This window comes from Argentina silus (genome assembly GCF_951799395.1).
Source record: "Argentina silus genome assembly, chromosome: 11".
Taxonomy (NCBI): Eukaryota; Metazoa; Chordata; class Actinopteri; order Argentiniformes; family Argentinidae; genus Argentina; species Argentina silus.
Genome location: NC_139665.1, coordinates 20,639,532 through 20,662,498, shown reverse-complemented (window position 1 = coordinate 20,662,498; position 22,967 = coordinate 20,639,532). Strand labels below are relative to the sequence as shown.

The window sequence follows — 22,967 nt, the reverse complement described above, 5'->3', positions numbered from 1 at the left end:
ACAAGACAGGTTGGTCGACGGGAGTGGCATACGGTAGGAATGAGTGATGCCTCCTGTCGGAAGATAATGCCGTCTCCTAGTTTACAAGGAATTCAGACACCATATGACACAGTTGTCTGACAGCCTTTCACTTTCCCAAATCCTTCTTTAGAGTGGCACCTCTGATGAGTGTTATTAGAGACCCATCCAGCCAACACCTTCAGGCAGTTCAAGAGAGCAGGAATAAGCCCCTAAAACCACCATTGAACCTGCTGCGGCTTTCCAGACGGCGAGGAGTTAATTTTAGAGTTCCTGGAAGGGGATTATGGTAAGTGTGCAGGAGGAGTGGAAGAAAGGTGGGTGGAGAGTGGGTGTCAAAGAACAAGTATAAAACATCTGTTTGTTCCAGGATCTATTGTATGGATCTCTTTTGTATGGCAAACAGTACATTATCACTGTTTCAGTGGAGGCTGGTGGAGGTAGAAATTGGAGGAAAGGCTCATTGTAATGCATGGAATGGTATCACACAATCAAACACACATGTTTGATGCCATTCCTTACTCCATTCCATGCATTACAATGAGCCTGTCCTCCGATTTCTACCACCACCAGCCTTCCCTGCACTCTTTGATGCTAACTAATTTGGGTTCTGATGTGGGAAAGTGTGTGTGTTAAGTGTGTGTGTGTGTGTGTATGTGTGCAGTATTCCTCCAATGGGAGGGTGATGGATGGATAACACAATTATGTTGAGAAGCAGTCAGTCTGCCATGTGGTGAGTCTGTGTGATAGCGCTGTATTTGGGCCTCCAGCCCGGGCCACCAGTCTGCTATGTTTGAACTTAATTACAGCGATGCCAGTCTGTCATTACAGACAGACACAGGGACAGAGCTGTGGCTGGGCTTTAGGTAGTGTATTGTGATGGCAGAGGGACGTAAACGCACAGACACAAACAGGCTGACTGATACGAAAATTCAGGTGTGTGCAGTGCACGTGCACACACACACACACGCACACACACACACACACACACACACACACACACACACACACACACACACACACACACACACACATATAAACAAACATAGTACAGAGCGACACGCAAACAAGCATGAAAAAACATGGGCACTCTCCAACACGAGCACACTTTCTTTCTCTCTCCAGCTCTCACATCAACAGACAAATATACACATGGACGCAGGCGTGTGCGCACACACACACACACACACACACACACACACACACACACACACACACACACACACACTCACATAAACTCTCTGTGGACTGAGTAAGGTCAGAAAGGAAGAGTCAACAACAAGCTTCCCAGGGCATGTCTACTGTAGTTCCCTGTCCCTAACAGTGACACTGTGACACTTTCACCTCCCTCAAGTCCAACCCTGCCTCCATCCTCCTAACCCATTTTCGGTCCTACGCCACCGGAAGCTTGTGGTCTGCGACAACTCCACTTACTGCACTCCTCTTGTGCTAAATATACGATAATAAAAAGGCTGACAGATTTATTTCTGGCAGTGATACATTTCCTCCTTTAGAGAGAAAAGGAAAGACAAGGAGAAAGACAGACGTCTCCAAATGACCAAAGTACATTAAGTGGTAATTACAGAGAGAGAAAGAAGAGGTTTCCCCCTCTTTCTCTTCCTCCACCACGACCACAGAGGAGAATGGCGTCTTCATACTAGAGAGGGGCGCCCCTCGTATTAGCTTCTAAATGATGGGATACACACACACAGACACAGACACACACACACACACACACACACACAGACACACACACAATTTCAAATGGATTTCTTAGAGATCCTCATACTCAAAGGCTTACAAAACATCTTGAGAAATACACAGAACAAAACAAACATACACTAACACATTGTCTCACTCTAAATATACAGACACACACACACACACACACACACACACACACACACACACACACACACTCCCCCATACAGTCCACCACCACACCACCGCACTGTGCTCTGTGTTCTTTGATCACTGGTCGAGGGTCCTCTCACTGGTGCCTCAGTCTGAATTCCTGAGATTCTGGGATAATTCAAACGTTTCACGGCACATATTTGGTCCCCCCATGAGACAGCGGCAGAGATGGAAAATGCCACCACGGTCCCCGGCTCCCTCTCTCTCCATTGTCCCTACTCTTTAATCAGGGACTCTCTGTGGCTCTCACTGCGACCGTGATGTGTTGTCTCGGCCTGGGAAAATGCAGTCATAAGTGCCTGTTATGTGCTGAAGCAGAGACCACAGGGACTCAGGGCTGCCTATGGCAGTCTGTGTGCCAGCTTATAAGGCCCCGCGGGTGACACACCACGGCAGGGGTTGCAAACCTTGAGCCAGATCCCATGATTGTCTACGTCTATGTTAGTCATTGATTGATCTGTAGAGCAAGTTTAGGTGATCATTTGGCAGACAGGGTTGAATGTTGAATGTCTCAATACATGCTATATTTCACCTATTTTCATCATGACAACTGGATACCACATTAATCTCCCCTTATACTGTAGGTCAGATGAAATATGTGAAAATATAGTGAAATATAGAGAGAAGTATGTTATTAAAATGGTCAGACCACCTTTCTAGTTGCATATCACCCTGTGAAACTTTTTGCTGCAAACTGATTTGACCCACCTCCTCCACCCATGCTACATGCTACAAACCAATGTGCACGAATTGCACAAAATGAAAACACAAAGTTAGCTGAAGAAGTTTTTGATGGGTGCGCCAGAACTACAGAACTGACAGGAATTGGAAAAAAGCCTGGTGCTCTGTTAACAAGTGACCAAAACAAAAGGCCCTAGTGTATCCCTTACTCAGCGAAAAAGAAAGTCCAAGGAACCAAGGATACCTCTCAGAGTTCACCTCAGTTCAACTGGGCCAGGCCTGCATTTTAGCACGGCCAGTCTAAGAGACTGGGTCGGTTATGACTCCATAGAACTGTTGATCAGGTCAAGTATACACACCATACTGGTTTATACTGGTTTATATTTAGGGTTATGAGCGTGAATGGAGTTTTATGGGGCACCATAAATTTCATTTTCAAAAGGGGTGAGTATGGAGGCTCATGTACGCCTACCCTGCGGTTTCCACAGGCCACCACGAAGCCTTTGTGTTTTCTGGGTTTACCATGGGAAAATATCTGAAACAAATAAGTCGCCTGGTCGGGACCCCTCGGTGTAAAAACCGCTTCTGAGAGCTATGGATTGTGCTAAAAGGGTGCGGTGCAGTGTTGAAGGAACTGCTTGTTTACTTTCACTGTGTCCGAAAATAAAAAAAGGAACTATTTTCTCTCCGGAACGAAAGGCAAATAAACATGCATTCTTGTGTGGACAATGTGTGCAGGCGCGAGTCCTCTGTGGTCATGCAGCTGCACGTTGGACACCAGGCACGTGAGGAAAGGGGCCCACTGTGAGGTTCCTCATCATCATCATCATCATCATCATTGCTCCAAGCCTTAACAATGGCGGCAAGATAAAAGCTTCTTTTTTTTTTTAAATGAATGGTGTAAATGGTGGTCAATTGCTCAATCCAATTCAATCCAATACAACTTTATCAACCCCCCCTCATTGATAAAATGGTAGCTCCCCAGGTGAGCTGGGGTCAATCCCACCATCAGCTTTAGTACAACTTCATCCTGGGTAGGATTATGGTGACATACAATTGTCTCCATGATTTACATAGAAATTTAAGCCAATCCTCATTGCCAAAAAGAGTTACACACAAATACCTAGACAATCGAGCAGGATTTCTAGGTTCCGAGCCATGGCTTGTTACAATATGGCTGTGATTGTATGCCCTCTTGTGATGATGAAGAAAACTACAAGTTACATTTTTATGAATCATTTAAACATTGTTCGTGCTGATCATGTCAGATCACATTAATTCTATTGATGCAGTTTGTGTGATCTATTCCTAAGGGGGAAATATAGATATGGTTGATTTGAGTGTATGAAAAAAGTGAGCGTCAGGACAAACTATAATTTCGGAATTTCAGTTGTTTACTACAACACCCCCTTGGGCCAATCCGTGTAATTTTGTAAATGCTGGATCTCTATACATAAGCCATTTTTCAATCGTTTGAAACACGATTCCTCGCGTCCTACTGGAAACATCACAGGGAAACGAGTAGAGGAATTGAGTATGTGCAGTTGGCGAACGATTCGTTCTTTTTGAACGACTCTTTTACTCGAGAGCCATGATTCGTTTCATTTGAAGCCATTTGAATCGTTCGTTTGCCTTCTGATCGCAATAAATCCTAAAGCAGGATTAATACGCGCTGCTCCCGTTCAACGGCTCGGAGACGTGCTCCGACCACTGTCTAATTATTTCACACTAATGTGACTACTTCGTTCAGGAGAACTAGATCCTGTACAATGAATGATCTGACTTTCGTTCGCCGTTTTCTGGAAGAGTGCATTAGCTTAGGCTATTCGAATTTTGGTTGCTGCTGAAACGGAGGAGAGTTTATATTAATCCTGATGTAGGATTCATTGCGATCAGAAGGTCGAACGAACGACTCAATGAACGACTCAGTAAATAGAGTCTGTCACACATTCGTCTCTCATTGGACGACACCTGGGGGATCATTGCGGACATGTACACAGAGCAGGAATGATTCAGGAAGTAACTGCTAACAGGCTAACTGCAGCTATTTGCTATCTGTCAGACACCTCTATGGTTGCCCTACTGACAGCTTTAAACGTTTAGACAGGTAATGTATTGCATATGTACGCTACGTTTATTTTGATGTCTTCTTATTGACCGATACAGGCATTTGGGAGCCGATTGTCTTTGCTAGCACGTTAGCTAGCTAGGCATAGTCGTGTTTACAGTGGGTTCGCATAGCCTTGACTAACCAATACCGTCACAGCTAGACAGCTACAGTTATTTCTGGCTATTTGCGAGCGTCGTTTTCCTGTCCTTTATTTATGGTTAGGTTAACTGGCATGAACATTCTTGTGTGTGTGTGTGTGTGTGTGTGTGTGTGTGTGTGTGTGTGTGTGTGTGTGTGTGTGTGTGTGTGTGTGTATCTATATATATATATATCTTTCTCCTTCTTATCTATTCTCTTAATGAAGTATTATTTACTTTCTTTCTTGATCAATTTTGGTTTGCCCGCCATTGCTTTTCTCACCCTGACTCTCCCTCTCCCTTCTTTCCCATCTATCCTGCCCCCCCAGCTCTCTCCATCAATTTCTCCCCACTCTCTCGCTCCCTCCTGTTCTCTCAGTAGATCTCATTGAGGAGCAAAGATGGAGGTCCTGCCCTACCAGTGATTCAAACTGTCTCAACTCACGCTCTGTTCCTCTCCTCCCCTTATCTAGTGCCCATACGTGGTGGAGATGGAGGTGCCAAGCTACCAGTCTAAGCTGCTATGTGAGCTGAACGAGCAGCGGAAGCGGGACTTCTTCTGTGACTGCAGCATCCTTGTAGAGGGGAGGGTTTTTAAGGCACATCGCAACGTCCTATTTGCTGGGAGCGGCTACTTCCGGGCCCTATTGGTACATTACCTGCAGGTAAGCAGAAGTGGAGGGGTGGGGGGGCTCTAGTCATATAGAATATAGCCGACACAGTCTGTCTTTGGAAATAATCAAAAGCAGAAGCACTGCTTCAGTGTGTCAAAGTTTAGTTGGCCTATTTGTTTGAAGCTTTTACTCAAGTGGCAAAAACCGTTCAGATTTAGACTTATTTTTTATAAGGCCTGTTAAAGGGGCAAATCTGGAATTCAAACAACAACAAAGTGGGAACCCCACCACTTTTTTTGGTAAACAGACTAGGGCTGTGACCACTCTCAAATTCAAAGACGGAGCTATGGGTGCAAGGACTGACCATCCCTGGGATCAACACGTTTACGATTACATTGTTTAGGCTACAAACAAAGGATTAAAAAAAAAAAAAAGTTTTTTTTCAGTTCTGATATGATTAGTCGGTTGAACTAAGCTCATATACAAGTTACATTTCTCGAGAATTAATGACTATATACCATTAATTTAAAAGTTCAAAATGGATGTACCAATCCCACATTGCCCCTTTTAAATTGCATTATGCAGAAGGATCTTTGCTTGGTTGACTTATTATTATTATTTTTTTACGTTTTTTGACAGTTATTTTTATTTTCTCTTCCCTTCAGGACAGTGGTCAGCGGCACAGCACAGCGTCTCTGGACATCGTTACAGCCGAGGCGTTCTCCACCATCCTGGACTTCCTCTACTCTGGCCGTCTGGACCTGCGCAGTGACAACGTCATAGAGGTGATGTCTGCGGCCAGCTACCTGCAGATGACCGACGTGGTCAGCTTCTGCAAGGGCTACATCCGCTCCTCCCTGGAGATCTGCAACAGAGAGAAGGAGAATGATAAAGAAAGAGAGAGGAACAGAGAGAAGGAGAGGGTACGAGGGGAGGGTCCGGCGGACAGTGGCACCCCTTTCTTGCTCCCCTCCAGTGCCCCTGGAGCGATAGCCTCTCCGTCTCGAGAAGGAGACGGGGGCCCCAGTTTGGAGCCCTCTCCCTCCACTGGGACCCCCTCCTCAGTGGCCCTCCCCACACCGCCTGGCCCCAGCAGGGACTCAGAAAGTGACTGCAGCTCCAGGGGAGACTTCCCCTCTGTGAGTGTGGGCAGGACAGGACACAGTGACCAGGTCAAGCCCCCCTCTTCCTCCTCCTCCTCCTCCTCCTCAGGGTTGAAGCTAGAGTTGGTGCACCCCAAGATTGAGTACGACCCAGATGAAGAGACTGAGGGGTCCCCTGGTACCAAAGACCTGTCCTTGTTCACCGTCCCCCCCCTCCATCACCACCACCATGACAGGCTGATGTCCTCCAGCCCTACACCCAGCAGCGGACACTCTTCCCTGGCCTATGGTGGATACCACGTCAAGCAGTACATGGAGGTGCTATTGAGGGGAGGCTCCAGCCCCCACAGGGACAGAGGGGAGCAGGGCCAGCTCTTTACCCAGGGCCTGGGCCCTGGGGGTGGGGGAGGCAGGGTGGACGAAGGCTTGGGGCTGGGAGGGTCCTCCATCATGGAGATCCAGAGTGACTGGTATGGAGAGGACACAGGTAATTTGATAAGATGACCCTATCCCCAACATTTACAGATTTACCTGCCAATGCCAAAATCTACCCTCATTTGGCAGGTGTTTTTTTTGCCATGTCTCAATTATACCAGTAAATCAGCTCCTACTGACGTTATCACAATATTTAGTTGAATAAGCTATATAAAGTTAAAAATGACCAAGTGATCTGATCCCCAAATAACATTACTGCCCCCGGGGAAGCATTTAAACAGCATTTAAAATTCCAATGGCTGCCCCGAGGCCAGTTAAGACTTTTTGTTCAATTACCTATTGTGCTTGACCCAAACTTAGAGATATTGTCACATTTGTCTGACTACTGTAACACAATAATGATTTAAAAACGTTTCAAATTTGTAAATAAAACTCAAAAGTTTTATTTACAAGATTCAGTTCAAACCTCTGCTATGTTTTCAAAAGTTGGGCATCTGTTAAGCACTGCCCAATGACTTTTTAGAAACCAATTGGATGTGTTCTTCCCTAAACCAATCAGATTCTTTCTGCCCTTGGAAATAAGTTGACTACACTTTGTTAACCTGCTCCTTTGTATCCCTACCACCAAAAACATTGTTAAAGTTTTGTGATTGCACCCAGCTTGAACCCCTGAATGCTCTTCAGTTTCAGTTCAGTTGAATTTTATGAATAATAAGACTCTATCCCATAGAAGTTGGCTTAAAGTGTTTGCCTCCCCCTGCAGGTGACGGGTTGGTGGTGCCGGTGAAGTTGCACAAGTGCCCGTTCTGCCCCTACACTGCCAAGCAGAAGGGCATCTTGAAGAGGCACATCCGTTGCCACACAGGAGAGAGGCCTTTCCCCTGCCAGATCTGTGGCAAGAGATTCACAAGACAGGAACACCTGCGCAGTCACTCCCTCAGTGTAAGAGACAGAGAGACAGACAGACAGAAAGAATGTGTGTGTGTGTGTGTGTGTGTGTGTGTGCATACAAAGGCGTTTACATTGCCAGGCATGACCACATTGTTGACCTAAGCCAAAGAGAGGCGACCATATCAGAAACAGAATTTTGCACACGAGTGTCTTTTGTGTGTCACTGGGTGTGTCTGTGGTGTTTGTCTTTGCCAGTTTTTCTTTTCTGCATTCTAATGTCTGCCTATTGGTTTTATGCTTATTTTTTTGTCTGTCTCACGCAGGTCCACCGGTCGAGCTGGCCTGTGGTGTGTAAGGGGTGCAGGCGCACCTTCACTGGAGCCTTATCTCACAGTCTGAAACGTTTTGGCCTCTGCGACAGCTGCACCTGTGTAACCACCACTCACGATGACTCCGCCCCAGACAACCTTGCCAACCAATCAGAGGCCATGGAACGAGGAGATGGGAACACTGTTTGGCCCAGCTTCATGGACGATGTGGATGAAGTGGAAGTTGGAGGCAGGGTTGAGGACTTACAAGAAAAACAGGAACATCACAGGCAACTGTCAACGAATGAAGGAGGAGACTTGGGCTGTGTCTCAGAAATCTCTGTAGCGTCCTTTCCAGGTCCCCTCTCCTGAAACCACAAGGGCATTATTGTAAATGTCTTAATGTCGTACTGGGTTAAAGGACGATTGAATTAATCATGGGGAAAGCGGTAGGGTGCAAATGTTGCTTTCACTTACAGATTTCCGCAAGGAAAGAAGGATGCGTCCCAAAAGTATTCAAACAGGGCACAGGTGACTAATGGAAAACAATTAGTTTGTGTCCTTATGACTCTGGAGATGCCATGAAAGGTCAGGAGGAGATGTCATACAAGGTCAAACTGTTTATAAGCTTCCATAAACTGAGGAATACAAAAGAACTTTGGAAAACAAATCTTTAACTGTCTTAGTAGTAATGATTCTGTGTATCATTGTACTCTCTTTGAGCCTTGGAAAGAAATGTGTTTCATCCAACATCTTTAAATGACACTGTAAGAGTAGGTTATATGGGTCAATGATTTAGATAACATTTTATATGTCTTGTGAGGATATGTCCATTGAGATTAATTATATTGGTCAACAGTTCATATGCAGTATTATGAATTGTATCATGTCATAATTTTTGTGGATTGTTTTTTTTGAGGGTCTAGCTCAATATGAATATTTGTTGACACATAGGTACTGTTTCTTGTTACATTGATGCATTATTGCTTCAGGCACTTGTTTCCACATGCAACAAGTCAGCAATGTGTACCCCATACCATTCAGACCAAATAAAAATATACTGTGTGCATTTTCCTTTTAAACTTCCTCAGCGTTGTCGTTATTGTACAAAACAATGCTAAGGCGCGGTACTAAGTGATTTACTTTGAGATGTTAGCTGTGTTTTGACAGCCTAACGGCCAACTCAATGAATGCTATGCACCATGGCCTGAATGACTCATCATGTTTTTACTAGTTTGGGGTCATGATCAAGAGATCATCTGATCAGACGAACCTAACTGGTTTGCTTAGGTAGCAGTTCTCGGTTCCTTCCTGGTATGGACGCAGCGACCGCAAATCATATGACTACCTATGTACAGAAGGCCATAACATATCATATAAAGCGCGATGATAGCACTGTCTACAGCCATTCATTATAGCTATTTCTTAGAATCCTGACAATGCGGACCACATGCTTAATGTTAGCGACTCCGCTACTATTTGCAGTATTTGCAGTGGTACGCGGAGAGAATGAGCGATATACGCCGGACTGGACTAGTCTTGATGCCAGACCCTTACCGAAGTGGTACGATGAAGCGAAAATAGGGATTTTTGTTCACTGGGGAGTCTTTTCGGTGCCAGGCTTCGGATTGTATAGTGAATGGTTCTGGCACAACTGGAAAAACACAAAGCGGGCGGCCGAAGTTGAGTTCATGAAGAAGAACTATCCGGAGGGCTTTACATACGCCGATTTTGCGCCTGATTTCCACGCGGAATTTTTCAATCCCGACGCTTGGGCTGAGATATTTGAGGCTTCGGGTGCCAAGTAAGTATCCGATGAAAATAATAGGCTAATGTTTATTATCGAGTCGTGAAGTGTATAATTGTATTATTTGTTGCATGCACACCAAACATCAACCAAACTATTCAGAAAGTGCATGACTTTTACACTAGCCTACTTTTAAGAGTTCGAGAGTAAAAATAATAAATAATTACAATACTCCTTCTGTATGTGCAGATTTCAGTCACTGTCCTCAAAAAATGTTGTTACAATACTGTATTCGAATACAGACATACTTTTAATAAGATAAGCCACACCTACCTGCCCAGGGGAGATGCCAGATGCCGTAGGTATCTATGGGGAAGTGGGGAAGAGGATGAAAAACACGGGGTAAACAGTTACATGAGGAACTGCACTATACATTGTAATGATAACAATGAAGTGTGTGTGTGCGTGTGCGTGTGCGTGTGTGCGTGCGCGCCAGGTATGTGGTGTTCACATCCAAGCATCATGAGGGGTTTACCAACTGGGGCTCTTCAACCTCCTGGAACTGGAACTCTGTGGACACAGGACCACACCGAGACCTAGTGGGAGACCTGACTACAGCTGTACGGAAGAGGTGGAACCCAGTTAGATGTATTAGTCTTTCACTTTCACATGAAAACACAGTACACATGACTCTAGTCTACATACAGTATATTTACATGCCACACAATGTGCTCTCATAGGTCTTTGCACATGGGACTGTACCATTCCATGTTCGAGTTTTTCCATCCACTCTACCTGGCCGACAAAGCCTCTGGCTTCAAAACCCAGAACTTTGTGTTTGGGAAGGCACTTCCAGAGCTGGTGGACCTGGTCAAGACGTACAAGCCAGACCTGATCTGGTCGGATGGGGATTGGGAAGCTCCAGACACCTACTGGAACTCCACAGAGTTCCTGGCATGGCTCTACAATGACAGCCCAATCAAGGTGAGAGAGTCTGGGACATGTTTTTACCCAACAGGGCAGTGGTCGCACATAGGTACTGCATTAACTGTCAACAACCTCACGTCAGAACACTAATGACTTTGGTTTGAATAAACGTCCTCAGGATGTAGTGGTGACCAATGACAGATGGGGTAAGGGCTGCTACTGTAAACATGGAGGCTACTTCAACTGTGCGGACAGGTACAGTACACTCCAAATTGCTAGTATGATCTCAACATAGATGGATTTATTTAATGCAGAGATTGAATACAGTAGGCCTATATCACTGTTGGGCACATATCAAAGTTGCACACATTTTTTTTGTAGTCCATTATGACTTTATGCTGCGAACTGCTGGGATGTATGTGTATTTCATATATTTCAGATACACTCCAGGTCATATGCCCGACCACAAGTGGGAGAAGTGCCAATCCATCGATACCAAATCCTGGGGTTACCGTAGAACCATGAAGCTCAGCGAGCTGCTGGACCTGCCCACCATCATAAAGGTGAGAGGACACAGGAAGTGTCTCTCTTTCTTGAGCTCTAGTGTCGAAGAGTGAAACTTTATCTCCAGAGTTTTTGCACGCTTGGTAGCAAAGACCTGTCAAGTGATCCCCACTCTCCCCTCTCTGCATTAGGACATGGTGTACGTAGTGGCCCTGGGGGGGAACTACTTGCTGAACATCGGGCCCATGGAGGATGGGATGATCCCTCCAGTGTTTGAGGAGAGGCTGAGGGGCATGGGTGCCTGGCTGGAGCTCAATGGGGAGGCCATCTACTCCTCCAAACCCTGGAGGGTCCAGACGGAGAACAGCACGGTGCCTGTCTGGTGAGAGCTGGTGGTCAGGAGAGGGCACCAAAACAACAGATTAGCTCTGACATTTGAGTAATGAAGTGAACACTGATATGTTACAGTACTGTGAATTAATGTTTGTTTGTGTCAGCTTAACAAAGGTAGAGTAGAAAAGAATACTAGTAGTCTTATTTTTCCCAGTTGGAACTCCTGGTGTGGTATTCACATTAGACAGTCCAATAAATGCATTACAAACAGTACAAGAGAAATACACATACATGGGCTACATGACTAACACTAAGGCCTAAAAATCAATATCCATTTAAAAGTTGTGCTGATGCTGGCACAAAACTGCTAAGGGCTCTCTTGGTCCTGAGACATAACAACCTATTACAGGTGAGGACAGGTTCAATTCAGCTGCTGAGGAGGGACTGCAGACCTGTTTGTCACACACTCTTGGCCGGGCTCCCTCCCTCTGCCATCAGGCCTCTGCAGCTCATCCAGAATGCTGCCGCCCGTCTAGTGTTCAATCTCCCATGTCTCCCATGTCACCCCCCTCCTTCGCACCCTTCACTGGCTCCCGGTAGCAGCTCGCATCAGATTCAAGACCCTGGTGCTCGCCTACCGGGCGGCAAAGGGAACAGCCTCTCTGTACTTGCAAGCAATGGTCAGCCCACAAACCCCTGCCCGATAACTCTGCTCTTCCACTTCGGCTGGCTGCCTGGCACCACCGCCTCTACGTGCATACAGCAGCCGCGCTACTCGGTCACGGCTTTTCACTGTCCTTGCGCCCCGCTGGTGGAACGAGCTACCCACTGCTGTCATGACTGCAGTCAGTCACTACCTATCTTCCTCCGTAGATTGAAGACCCATCTCTTCAGGCTACATCTTAACGGTCCCTCCTAAAGACCTCTTCATCCCCACTACCCTCCTGTGAAAGTTTCTCTACTGTAAATACATTAAAAAAAAAAAAAAATATTCCTTTCTTCTAGCATTGTGACTGCCAATAGCCCCTGTTCCTAGCACAGATTGACTTTTCTTACGATGACTGATGGATAGATGATTCACTTACTTAGTCAAATCTATTTGTTGTAAGTCGCTTTGGATAAAGGCGTCTGCTAAATGCCATAAATGTAAAATGTAACATTCAGCCGTTCTCAGTTTACCAAGGGAAATAACCTGAATTGCAGTTTTGAGAGCACATGCCTACAGTTGGCTCCAAAGTTCAATTTGCTGTCAGTTATTGTCGAGAGATTATAGGCAACACAGTAACTGGGTTAGGAAAAGCATATGATTATATGGAAAAACAGGACTCAGCAGTACTTTATTATGCTTATAATATTGTTATTACCACACAATATTTTTTTAGCTGCATGCAAAAGTGTCACGCAGGAAGGATGCTGTCTGATAACTTAATTCACTATGGGTGAGATCTTTGCTGGGTGTCTAGCAGGTAGTGACCATGTTTATTGTATAACAGGTACACCGCTAAGGACACCTCTGTCTACGCCATACTGCTTGCATGGCCACCCAAAATGGTGTTTGTTATCGATACACCCAAAACAACAGATGCCACCAATGTAAGTATAGTAGAGAGAATGAAAATAAAGATATATTCTATATTTCATAAAATATAATTTCAATATATATTAATAAATTATATATATATATATATATACTTGAAAACAATTGTCTCTATCCATGTTCTTAGGTAACACTCTTGGGTAACCCACCCATGCCCCTGAAATGGGCACCGACATTGCCCTCAGGATTGATGGTGCTCATGCCTCAGATGCCAGAGTCCCAGGGACATGGCTGGACTCTGAAACTGGAAGGGGTGGAGTGAGGGAAGGCAGTAATGACCGAAACTAGCAGTCACCTACACTTGATGAATACATTACTCACATATTGGTGTATTTTCTATTGATATCTTTATTGATTTAATGATTTTTTATGAAGTAAAACATTTATTCTCAATACATTTGTATTGAAAACTATCAGGAAATAGTATGTTGTTTTATGATTGATTTTATGATTTGCTCAAATTGGAAAAATAATGTTTCTGTATATAGTTTACTTTAAATTAATTATTAATTATTCATCTTGTCTTGGTCCCTTTCCTTCTCGACCTCCTTATCCTCTAACCTTTTGGTTTTCCTCTGAAGGGCCTACAATTCCCTCTCATTTCCTCTTTCTTCTATTTCTATTTACTAACAATTTATTTTTCCTTTTCAACCTTTTGTGCCTTCTGGTGAAGCTCCATTCTCAAATATTGTTTCGCTAAATAGAGACAGAATTGCACATGGTCACACTGCTGTCTAGCAAACTCTAACATGATGTGCCACTAGTAGCAATTACTGAAGATAAGAATGCCAGCACTTTCTAGCAGTGACGATTTCATTTACAATGTAAAAGCAATGTGATGTGAATGTGAATTACTATGCAAACTTGTCAAATGAAATAAATTAACATAAAAAGGATTTAAAAAAAAACTTGTTATAAACAGATTGTCCACATTATGGCTTAGAAACGATAAATTCAAAGCCATTCCAAATCAATCACACTCCCATGAACAATGTTACAATCAAAACAAAATGGTGAGACTTCCTCCTCCTGATTTTGCTTGATGAACACAAAAACATAAATAGGTATTAGCTGATATCCCTTGTCAACTTAAAACAGTTGATCTTTATAGTACTCTTTTCAGCCGTCTCCATAAGTGACTTAGGCCTACATTTATATTGTACAAAAATATGATTAAGTGTCTTGACAATAATGCTCTATTGCTTCAAAAAATTATAATTTGTTTTTATTGTTTATCTCTGTACCAATTTTCAGATAAATAGTACCTGTCCGCTGCACAATGCTTTCCTCATGTAAATTAATAATTAGCTGGCTCTCTCTGGAGGTCATTCTCTCTCCATATGTGGCCTCTATGACAGCTCTCTCCAGCTGAACGGCCCTGTCCTTCTCCCTCCTTATCTCAAGGTGTGTCCTCTCCATCACCCTGATCCACTCCTCCTGATCCATCCTCCTATGCTCCTACACCCGCTCCCTCATCCTGCACATCCTTGGCTTTCATCCTTGCCAAACATGAGTTTAAAACCGGATTAGTGTTTGTCTGTGAGTAGGGCTCCATCTGGTGACAAAAAGAAAGAGTAGGCTAGTTCAAGGTTGTAAGAACTCTAACAACTGATACAGGGTCAGTTATTGTTTTACACTGCTAATAGTCACCCTTTGTATCGGGGGAAGAGCTGGTTACAGATCTGTGCTTAAGGGCTTCTCCGTCGAGCATTTTCTACCAGGAACAACGTCATGTGACTGTAGTCATGTGATAAGAAGCATATCAGCTTTTAATGCAGCTCGCCTTTAGTTTACAACATGTAGGCCTATACAAATCTCCATTTATGTTGTAGTCTCAGTTTCAAACAGTTTAGGCGCACCAGGGAATGTAGTAAAGGAAGACGTGCATTTCCAAGGCAATACCCATCATGTTTGCTTCTGTTTGCCTGTTGGTCGCTTTATTGGTTCCAGATATCGGAGCACGATACGCAGCAAACTGGGAGAGCTTGGATGCTAGACCGCTGCCTTCCTGGTATGATGAATCTAAGTTCGGCATTTTCGTACACTGGGGTGTGTTCTCGGTCCCTGCGTTCGGCAGCGAGTGGTTTTGGTGGAATTGGCAGGGCCAGCCGCCAGATCCGAAATATGAGCGCTACATGTTGGCCAACTACCCGCCCGGGTTCAGCTATCCAGAGTTTGCGCCTAAGTTCCATGCCCAGTTCTTTAAACCAGGCGAATGGGCCGATATTTTCGAGGCCTCCGGTGCTAAGTGAGTTGCATTTATAATCAATTCTTGCCGTAGGCCGACCTCGAATACATTTTATGATCAATTATTATGATCTTACATGAGTAGCATGTATAATACATTGTTTGCGTATTACCGTGAATAAATTCTTACGCCAGTGTCTCAGTGATACAGGTGTAATCAATTCATTATTTTTTTTCATTATTTATCATATCAGGTATGTGGTTCTAACGTCGAAACACCATGAAGGGTTTACCAACTGGGGGTCCCCGAACTCCTGGAACTGGAACTCTGTTGACACAGGACCACACAGAGACCTGGTACAGGATTTGGGAGAGGCAGTGCGCAACAGGTAGAGAAACTGTCTTGACAGTACACAGCAACCGCTTTGTACAATGGTAGATTGTGTTGAATAGGAAGTTGAACTTCAGCTTCCAAGTTCCTTATTGTATCTGCGGATGTCTTTGTTTTTACATCTAGGTCACTCCACTATGGGCTCTATAACTCCTTATATGAGTGGTTTAACCCCCTCTATCTGGCTGACAAAAAGAATGGCTTCAAAACACAGGACTTTGTGCTGCATAAGTTACTCCCCGAGCTTCACAACTTGGTTGTAAGGTAAATAACACCCTTTATTACCCCTCTACAGACAATAATGCATCATTTTATTTGATTATTATGGATACTGAACAAAATGATGTTGTGAGCTGTTGTGTTCATGCCATAACCATATCTCAAAAACCCATGACTGTCCCACAAAATAAATGAATATGGGTCATAGGTAGACGCACGCACACACACACATGCACGCACGCATGTGACTTTGCCTGTCCTCTCCAGGTACAAGCCCGAGCTGATCTGGTCGGATGGGGATTGGGAAGCTCCAGACACCTACTGGAACTCCACAGAGTTCCTGGCCTGGCTCTACAATGACAGCCCTGTTAAAGTGAGCACTTACCAGTTGCCGTAGGGATATGCAGCTTGGATAGAGTAACATTGTTATATACTTTACAGCAATACAGTCAGTCATTAAGTGTTACGCCAAATCACACCGAATAATGTACAACAATACACCCATAAGGCAGTTGTCATCATTTTACAACCTAGAAATGCCAGCTGTCCTTTCCTCAGCAGTGCACAACATGCTGTTTTGCCTGTGATTGACTGTCATTGGGATTCTCCCTCTTCCAGGACACCATCGTGACCAATGACAGGTGGGGGCAGGGCTGTTACTGCAAACATGGCGGCTACTACAACTGTAAGGACAAGTATACTCCGGGGGTGCTGCCCAAGCACAAGTGGGAGAAGTGTCAGTCCATAGACACAGTATCCTGGGGCTACCGCAGGAACATGCAGATTATTGAGCTGCTGGACCTGCCTAATATCATAGAGGTGAGGAGACATACTCAGTACCTTGACTATCTTACTGTCTGTAGTACAGAAGAGGTATCTTTCTTCAGCCTATTGGCACATTGACCCAGGTGAGACAGCAACTCCTCCAGACTCATGAAACCATGATGTTTCGGCCCCTCATCAGTACAACTCACCTCGTCATTCTAAATGTAAAAGCAAATGACAATGGATGCCTCCATTCTTCATCACCACCGATCATCCTCTTCCTCCCCCATGCAGGACCTGGTGCACACTGTGGCTCTGGGGGGGAACTACCTGCTGAACGTGGGCCCCACCTCAGATGGGATGATCCCCCCAGTGTTTGAGGAGAGGCTGAGGGGTGTGGGCGCCTGGCTGGGGGTCAACGGGGAGGCCATCTACTCCTCCAAACCCTGGAGGCTCCAGACGGAGAATGGCACCGTGCCTCTCTGGTGAGAGGGAGTTGGGTGGTGTAGGCTTAAAAAAGTCATTTTCTTCAGCCCTGTTTGAATGCCTTTACAATGCATCCATCCTGGAAGGAATTACCTGTATTGGATTGGATGAAGTGTTGGCAGGGTTTCTATTGTTTCTTTACTCAACCAAACATTGTCAGATCAGTGATTTCCATAAGGGGAAAGATGCAAGTGCTTTTACTGAGTATTGTAATGCCTTGTTATGGAAATCAGAACAGGGGCAGATGTTGAGTTGCTCTGATCTGCTACAGTTTAGCAGTGGTCCAGTTTGTAAAATTTCTCTCTTCCTCTCCCTTGGCTCTAGGTACACTTCTAAAGGCTCCACTGTTTATGCTATCTTTGTGACCAAGCCCACCCAGTACACCTTCCGCCTCTCTGAACCTCGAACAGCAAAGACCACAACGGTAAGTGCATAGGGCCATTTAGTGTATGTATTTTGGGATCAATATTATTTATTCATGATGTACACAAACAGGGCCAATGGTTGTCATGTTATAACAGCTTATATTAGCATTTCTGCTGAATGTAACATGACAAAGCCACATCATTTGACATAAACTGACATGAGTGGTTATAACCCTGTGGTTATAACTCTGTTATCTCAGTCGTATGACAGTCTGGAGGCCCGGAGGTTTAATAAATCAAGTGTTATCCACTGAACTATTGACCTGGTACAGGTTACGTTACTGGGGAACCCTGTGCCTCTGAGATGGTCCCCCCTGCACCCTACTGGCCTGCTCATCCTCCTGCCAGAGCTGCCCCCCACCCCAGCCCAGGCTTGGACCCTCAGACTGGACGGGGTCAGGTGATCCAGATGGTACTACAACCAAAACCCGCTATATTACAGAGTTTTAACTATAGGAAAAAATAAGCTATTTTGGACCAAATGTCACATGACAACTAATTAAGATTATTCACACCCACCATGGCTATTTACAATTGAAACATGCCTTCAAAACAAGGTTACACTGTAGAACACATGGAAGAACCCTTTTGGAATACCGTAATCATACAAAAGTCACAACACTGTTCATATTTCACAAGTTGTACTTACCTCTAGTGCCCAGAGGAATGAAGGGAAAATCTACTTCTGTTTTTCAGTGATTTCAGAAAATATTTCTTTTTTGTTTTAATCTGTTCATGCTCTCTAGACTAAAAGGTTTTATGGTTGAATGATTGGTTGTGTTCAGTTATAATCAGGGGATGCTTTTGGATGAAGAGGGACATTTGTTGCTCTCCCCAGGGTTGTGAGTTACTCTTAGCCTGTTTGTTGATACTTAATTTCTCTGCTGAATAATCTTTGATTGAAAGATTGATGTACTGTATTATGGGAATTATGATTGAAGTAAATGCCACTCTATTTTTGTATGCTTTTTAAAACCGCCAAATAAAGGAATGATTTTGATTAACCAGTGAGAGCTCTTCTAATGCAAAGCACAAAACGAGGTGCATTTAAAATGATTATTTTAGCACAATTAGGATACTGTCATTCCAGCTGGATTGAACATTGAATTATGGATTTAGAGAAGCAGACAGCCTCTGGGCAATACAAACACCACTCTAATTGTTGTTGTTGTTGTTCTATTCTGAATCTGTGGCTGAGACATTCTCTCTGAACATATTATAGGCCTCCAGCTCCTGCCATACGAGTGTTCACATCAACCAATACATCATTGTCAACATTTCCTTGCAAAAGTCCTGTAGCTATCTTTTTACGACTTTCCGAACCACCTTGTCCATTATGCTAGCTCTGTTAACTATCATATTTCAGCAGCCATGCTAACATACAGTAAGCAATAGCGCGCAACAGTCACGTGGTTTCTCATCCTCTTGATGTGATATGTTACATGAGACGGAAAATAATTAAGATTTAACCACATACATAATCTAACTGATCAGCCTTTTCTTCACAAACACGTCAAGTGCAGGCAACAGGTAGGAAGAGCTGAGCATGAATGAGCGTGAATGAATCACTTGTTTCACTGTACACGGCGGCTGCACAATAATGAGATAGAGGTCATGAGTAATACAGACATCTCCTCAGCTTTATCAGTCTGAAGTCATACCGACATACTGTATCATGTCTTTTCAGCTCTATGCATATTTATAATAGATTCCCCTTTTGTTATCAAAAGTGAAACGTCTTACAATTTAGAGATACAAACAAAACCACATGAAATGCATTATAAAACGTACCAAGGCCTAGTTTTAAAGTGAAGTGGTTAAAAGTGATTTATTCGCATGTTTATTTTAGTGAGCCATGAAGGCCTTTTCATGTGAACCAACTAAAGCACAGGAAGTGAGAAAAAAACTTGTATACTCCACAAAGGAATAGCGGATTGAGATGAGGACAATTTCTGTCATTGTGTTGCTCCTCTCTTTTCTGTCACAATCTGTCTGGCCTACACCCTGTTTACTTGCATTTGCAGCTCCCATGTGGCACTCTATTTGCATTGCAAATCAACAGAAAGAAAACATATGTAGAGAGAGAGAGAGAGAGAGAGATGGGTAAAGTTAGTGTCTAAATTACATTGAAATGGCGTCAAAGTCAGGGAATTGACGAAAAGAAAGACACAAAGACGCGTCACTTTTCATTTAATTCGCTAAAAATAGCTTTATAATAATCATATTAATAAGAATAATAGCCATTAGAAAATGTTTACAACGTTGACAGTGTTACATTCTGTGTTGCGTAAACCACGTCACAGTGTGCCATCTCTCTAGGTTCAGCGCTAGCAGATGTGGATCTAGACACATCTTTTTCAAATTGATCGTCGATAAATAATATGTACAAAATAGAAACCACAACACAACAAACAAAATCATGATGTACACTTTCACTGTGCAACACCCATTCCCATTGGTTGGCAGTGGCACATATTTAGGCTCCACCCCCATATTTTTGTCTCGCCAAATCAGGGTGGGTGTTTCCATGCATCTGTGTATCTATTGGTGGGATAGACAGCATGTTTTTTTTATTTTTTTTATGGCGTCACTATTGCTATATGCTCCAGTCAATCTACTGATCAAAACAAGACCTTCAAATGATTCCAAAAGGAAATAAAAAAAAAAAAACGATAAACATATTCCAGAACTGTGTGTATATATTATACCTTGGCACTGTATCAAGCTGCAAGTGTATGCATATAAACAGAACGTAAAACGAGAGTTAGCACTCAAATGAGCTCAAGGACAGAAAAAAGCTCTCTGCATCAGCCCATTGGTGGCAGAAATAAGGTGTCAGTGAGAGAATGAAGAGAGAAAGTAAAGTGGACACTAGAATAGTACACGACTGTATCCGTTGAAGTCCAGCTCTCCTGTTCTCCCCGGAGACAGAAAGAGAGAGCAACCCAAGAGCTCTGCATGTTGTATAATCCCATGGAAGAGCTCTTTGTTGGTCTTCTACAAAAAAAAGCACTCTGTTGTGCCTTCCGCTTTCTGTTTATCTGTCTGCAAACCTCTCATGCAACTTTCAGAGGAGAGACCAGATAGTGGCAGATTTCGTCTAAAAACCACTTACCGGCTTTCCTGTTCCTCCTTTAAAGTAGCAGCGATAAAAGACTGATCTCCATTGATAGTTATTTTTACTGTACATTACAAACTCGCCCTTGAATACAGAATAAGTTACCCCATAGCTATAATTGAAATGACAACACTATTCATAATAATGACAGTGATAGTAATAATCAATATTAATTGTTGTAATAATAATAATCCTACTACGTAATAATAATCATAATAATAATAATCATAATAGTATTTATAATAACAATACATGTAATATTAATAAGAGTTAAGTTCATTTGCAACAGATATTTACATATAAGTAAACTTGAGGGTGGTTGGGTACTCGTAATTACACAGTAATTGTTCAGTTGTCACTGACCCATGTGGTTCCCTGTGTGTCAGGTAGTGGAGGAGTTTACTACAGAGCAGGAGGTCGAAGTCACAGTGCAGTTACGCACGCGCACACACACACACACACACACACACACACACACACACACACACACACACAGACTCTCTCTCTCTCTCTCTCACACACATTCACACACACACACACAGACTCTCTCTCTCTCTCTCTCTCTGTCTCTCTCTCTCTCTCTCTCACTCACACACACTCTCACACACACACACACACACACACACACACACACACACACACACACACACACACACACACACACACACACACACACACACCTTTGCTACTAGGACACAATTGCCTCCCACTTGCTCCGGTGCAATTGAGTGACGGAGAGATACAGTACATATACATTGGCTACTATTAAGTACTTCCTCTTGCCTTTCACTTCTAGAGTGTTATGCTAGACCATGGCCACCACAACTCTCTCTGCTCATTGGGAGAGTGTGAATATGGCACTCCATTGAAAAGGTCTGTCGTTGTGTCTAGGGTCCACTGTTGTGTTTTGTGAAGAACCACTGAAGAAATGTTTCAGATTCCTGGGTCAGGGTTTGAGATACTGCTAGAAATTGAGGTACGCAGAGTTGGATCGCCTGATCATCCGTCAGGCTCTCTATGTTGATTTTTGCACCTTTGAAGGAGGTGAAACTGACCTTTGTGTCCAGAGTTGGCTATCGTCCCAGAGTGTCTCTGAGTGTTGGACTGAGTTGGCTTGACACCTGGATGCATGACCCAGGTGCAATCATTACAGAGAGTCTCTGAGCTCCTGCTCAGCCTGCCTGGGCAAAGGGAGAACCAGCAGATCAAATACAGTCCACACTGTCTATGGCAAATGCACACAGCAAAAAAGTGTTTACAATGGACCTGTTAAAGGCAAGATGGCCAGCTAACACCACAATTCATTTGGGTTTTGCTACCTCCCATTAAAGTCCCCAGAGAGTAAGAGACAAGGAAAGGGGAACGTATCGAGGCAGTAGTGTGTCTGGCAAGGAAAAGTAGTTCATGCTACTGCGGGTGGACACCAAACCAAACTTCTTGTTGAGTCCCTACGATGTAAGGCGTGTCCATGTGTAGGGATGGGCAATACTGAGGGAGGGTAGACTAGAGAGTCCTTCACAGTGGAAACAGGAGCAGTTCTTTGTGCTTGTTTCAAGAGGGTTGCGTCAAAGCAGATAACGAGACAACAAATTAAATTAATAATGGCTTTTCATAAAAAGGAAAAAGCCCAGAGAGATATTTGTGTCTGCTTAGGATTTCACTGTGTGGTTTGATAGATGATAGTGTCCTGAATTAGTTCATCCTTTATGGGGGCGTCAGAAAAAGCATGCAGGATTACAATAACATCCAAAGGAAAGATCTAGGCCTCCGCCTGACCCAGCCAACCTACAGTAAAGTGTGTGAGTGTGTGTATGTATATGTGTGTGTGAGATAAAGAGTAATTCCTGTATAAAGAGGATTCTACTTCGATACAATAAAATACTTTTTTTTTTTTTAGTTTTTTTTTTTTTTTAGTATAAATTATCATAATCTCCAGATTGTTCTACATATTCGTATAGAATTGTGTATAAACCCCCACACATAGCTGGTTAGGCACATGGATCTGTTTCTAAAAGGGGGGGGGGGGGGGGGGGGAAATGAACCTTGCTAGTTATACC

General features: G+C 43.7%; 3 protein-coding genes and 1 long non-coding RNA gene across 4 annotated transcripts; 3 read left to right on the top strand and 1 right to left on the bottom strand.

The window, feature by feature from the left end:
- Positions 1-4,604: 4,604 nt before the first annotated feature.
- On the top strand, positions 4,605-9,280 carry zbtb8b (zinc finger and BTB domain containing 8B). The gene is made up of 5 exons (XM_083680859.1): positions 4,605-4,720; positions 5,334-5,525; positions 6,140-7,064; positions 7,776-7,954; positions 8,227-9,280. Exons 2-5 carry the CDS (start codon positions 5,352-5,354, stop codon positions 8,581-8,583), a joined length of 1,635 nt encoding a protein of 544 aa, XP_083536985.1. The 5' UTR covers positions 4,605-4,720; positions 5,334-5,351; the 3' UTR covers positions 8,584-9,280.
- LOC310812346 lies at positions 6,211-10,400 on the bottom strand. The gene is made up of 3 exons (XR_014554505.1): positions 10,292-10,400; positions 8,480-8,579; positions 6,211-6,339 (listed from the first exon to the last, which is right to left on the bottom strand). It is a non-coding gene; the product is annotated as an uncharacterized lncRNA (long non-coding RNA).
- On the top strand, positions 9,518-14,227 carry LOC310812344 (tissue alpha-L-fucosidase-like). Its single transcript, XM_083680860.1, has 8 exons — positions 9,518-10,015; positions 10,455-10,589; positions 10,699-10,942; positions 11,064-11,140; positions 11,325-11,448; positions 11,581-11,771; positions 13,216-13,315; positions 13,447-14,227. The coding sequence occupies exons 1-8, from the start codon at positions 9,651-9,653 to the stop codon at positions 13,579-13,581; spliced, it is 1,371 nt and encodes a 456-aa protein (XP_083536986.1). The 5' UTR covers positions 9,518-9,650; the 3' UTR covers positions 13,582-14,227.
- An 844-nt stretch (positions 14,228-15,071) lies between these two features.
- On the top strand, positions 15,072-18,796 carry LOC310812345 (tissue alpha-L-fucosidase-like). Its single transcript, XM_083680861.1, has 8 exons — positions 15,072-15,567; positions 15,761-15,895; positions 16,024-16,161; positions 16,384-16,489; positions 16,735-16,935; positions 17,176-17,366; positions 17,692-17,791; positions 18,065-18,796. Exons 1-8 carry the CDS (start codon positions 15,227-15,229, stop codon positions 18,194-18,196), a joined length of 1,344 nt encoding a protein of 447 aa, XP_083536987.1. The 5' UTR covers positions 15,072-15,226; the 3' UTR covers positions 18,197-18,796.
- Positions 18,797-22,967: the final 4,171 nt, after the last annotated feature.

Bases quoted from the DNA above. Each gene is read 5' to 3' on its own strand.
- zbtb8b (XM_083680859.1), top strand. From the start codon at position 5,352: ATGGAGGTGCCAAGCTACCAGTCTAAGCTGCTATGTGAGCTGAACGAG. The intron at 7,065-7,775 runs GTAATTTGATAA...CTCCCCCTGCAG, and splicing joins CTGGTATGGAGAGGACACAG to GTGACGGGTTGGTGGTGCCG. The intron at 7,955-8,226 runs GTAAGAGACAGA...TGTCTCACGCAG, and splicing joins TGCGCAGTCACTCCCTCAGT to GTCCACCGGTCGAGCTGGCC.
- LOC310812345 (XM_083680861.1), top strand. From the start codon at position 15,227: ATGTTTGCTTCTGTTTGCCTGTTGGTCGCTTTATTGGTTCCAGATATC. The intron at 16,162-16,383 runs GTAAATAACACC...TGTCCTCTCCAG, and splicing joins CTTCACAACTTGGTTGTAAG to GTACAAGCCCGAGCTGATCT. The intron at 16,936-17,175 runs GTGAGGAGACAT...TCCCCCATGCAG, and splicing joins ACCTGCCTAATATCATAGAG to GACCTGGTGCACACTGTGGC.
- LOC310812344 (XM_083680860.1), top strand. From the start codon at position 9,651: ATGCGGACCACATGCTTAATGTTAGCGACTCCGCTACTATTTGCAGTA. The intron at 11,449-11,580 runs GTGAGAGGACAC...TCTCTGCATTAG, and splicing joins ACCTGCCCACCATCATAAAG to GACATGGTGTACGTAGTGGC. The intron at 13,316-13,446 runs GTAAGTATAGTA...CCATGTTCTTAG, and splicing joins AAACAACAGATGCCACCAAT to GTAACACTCTTGGGTAACCC.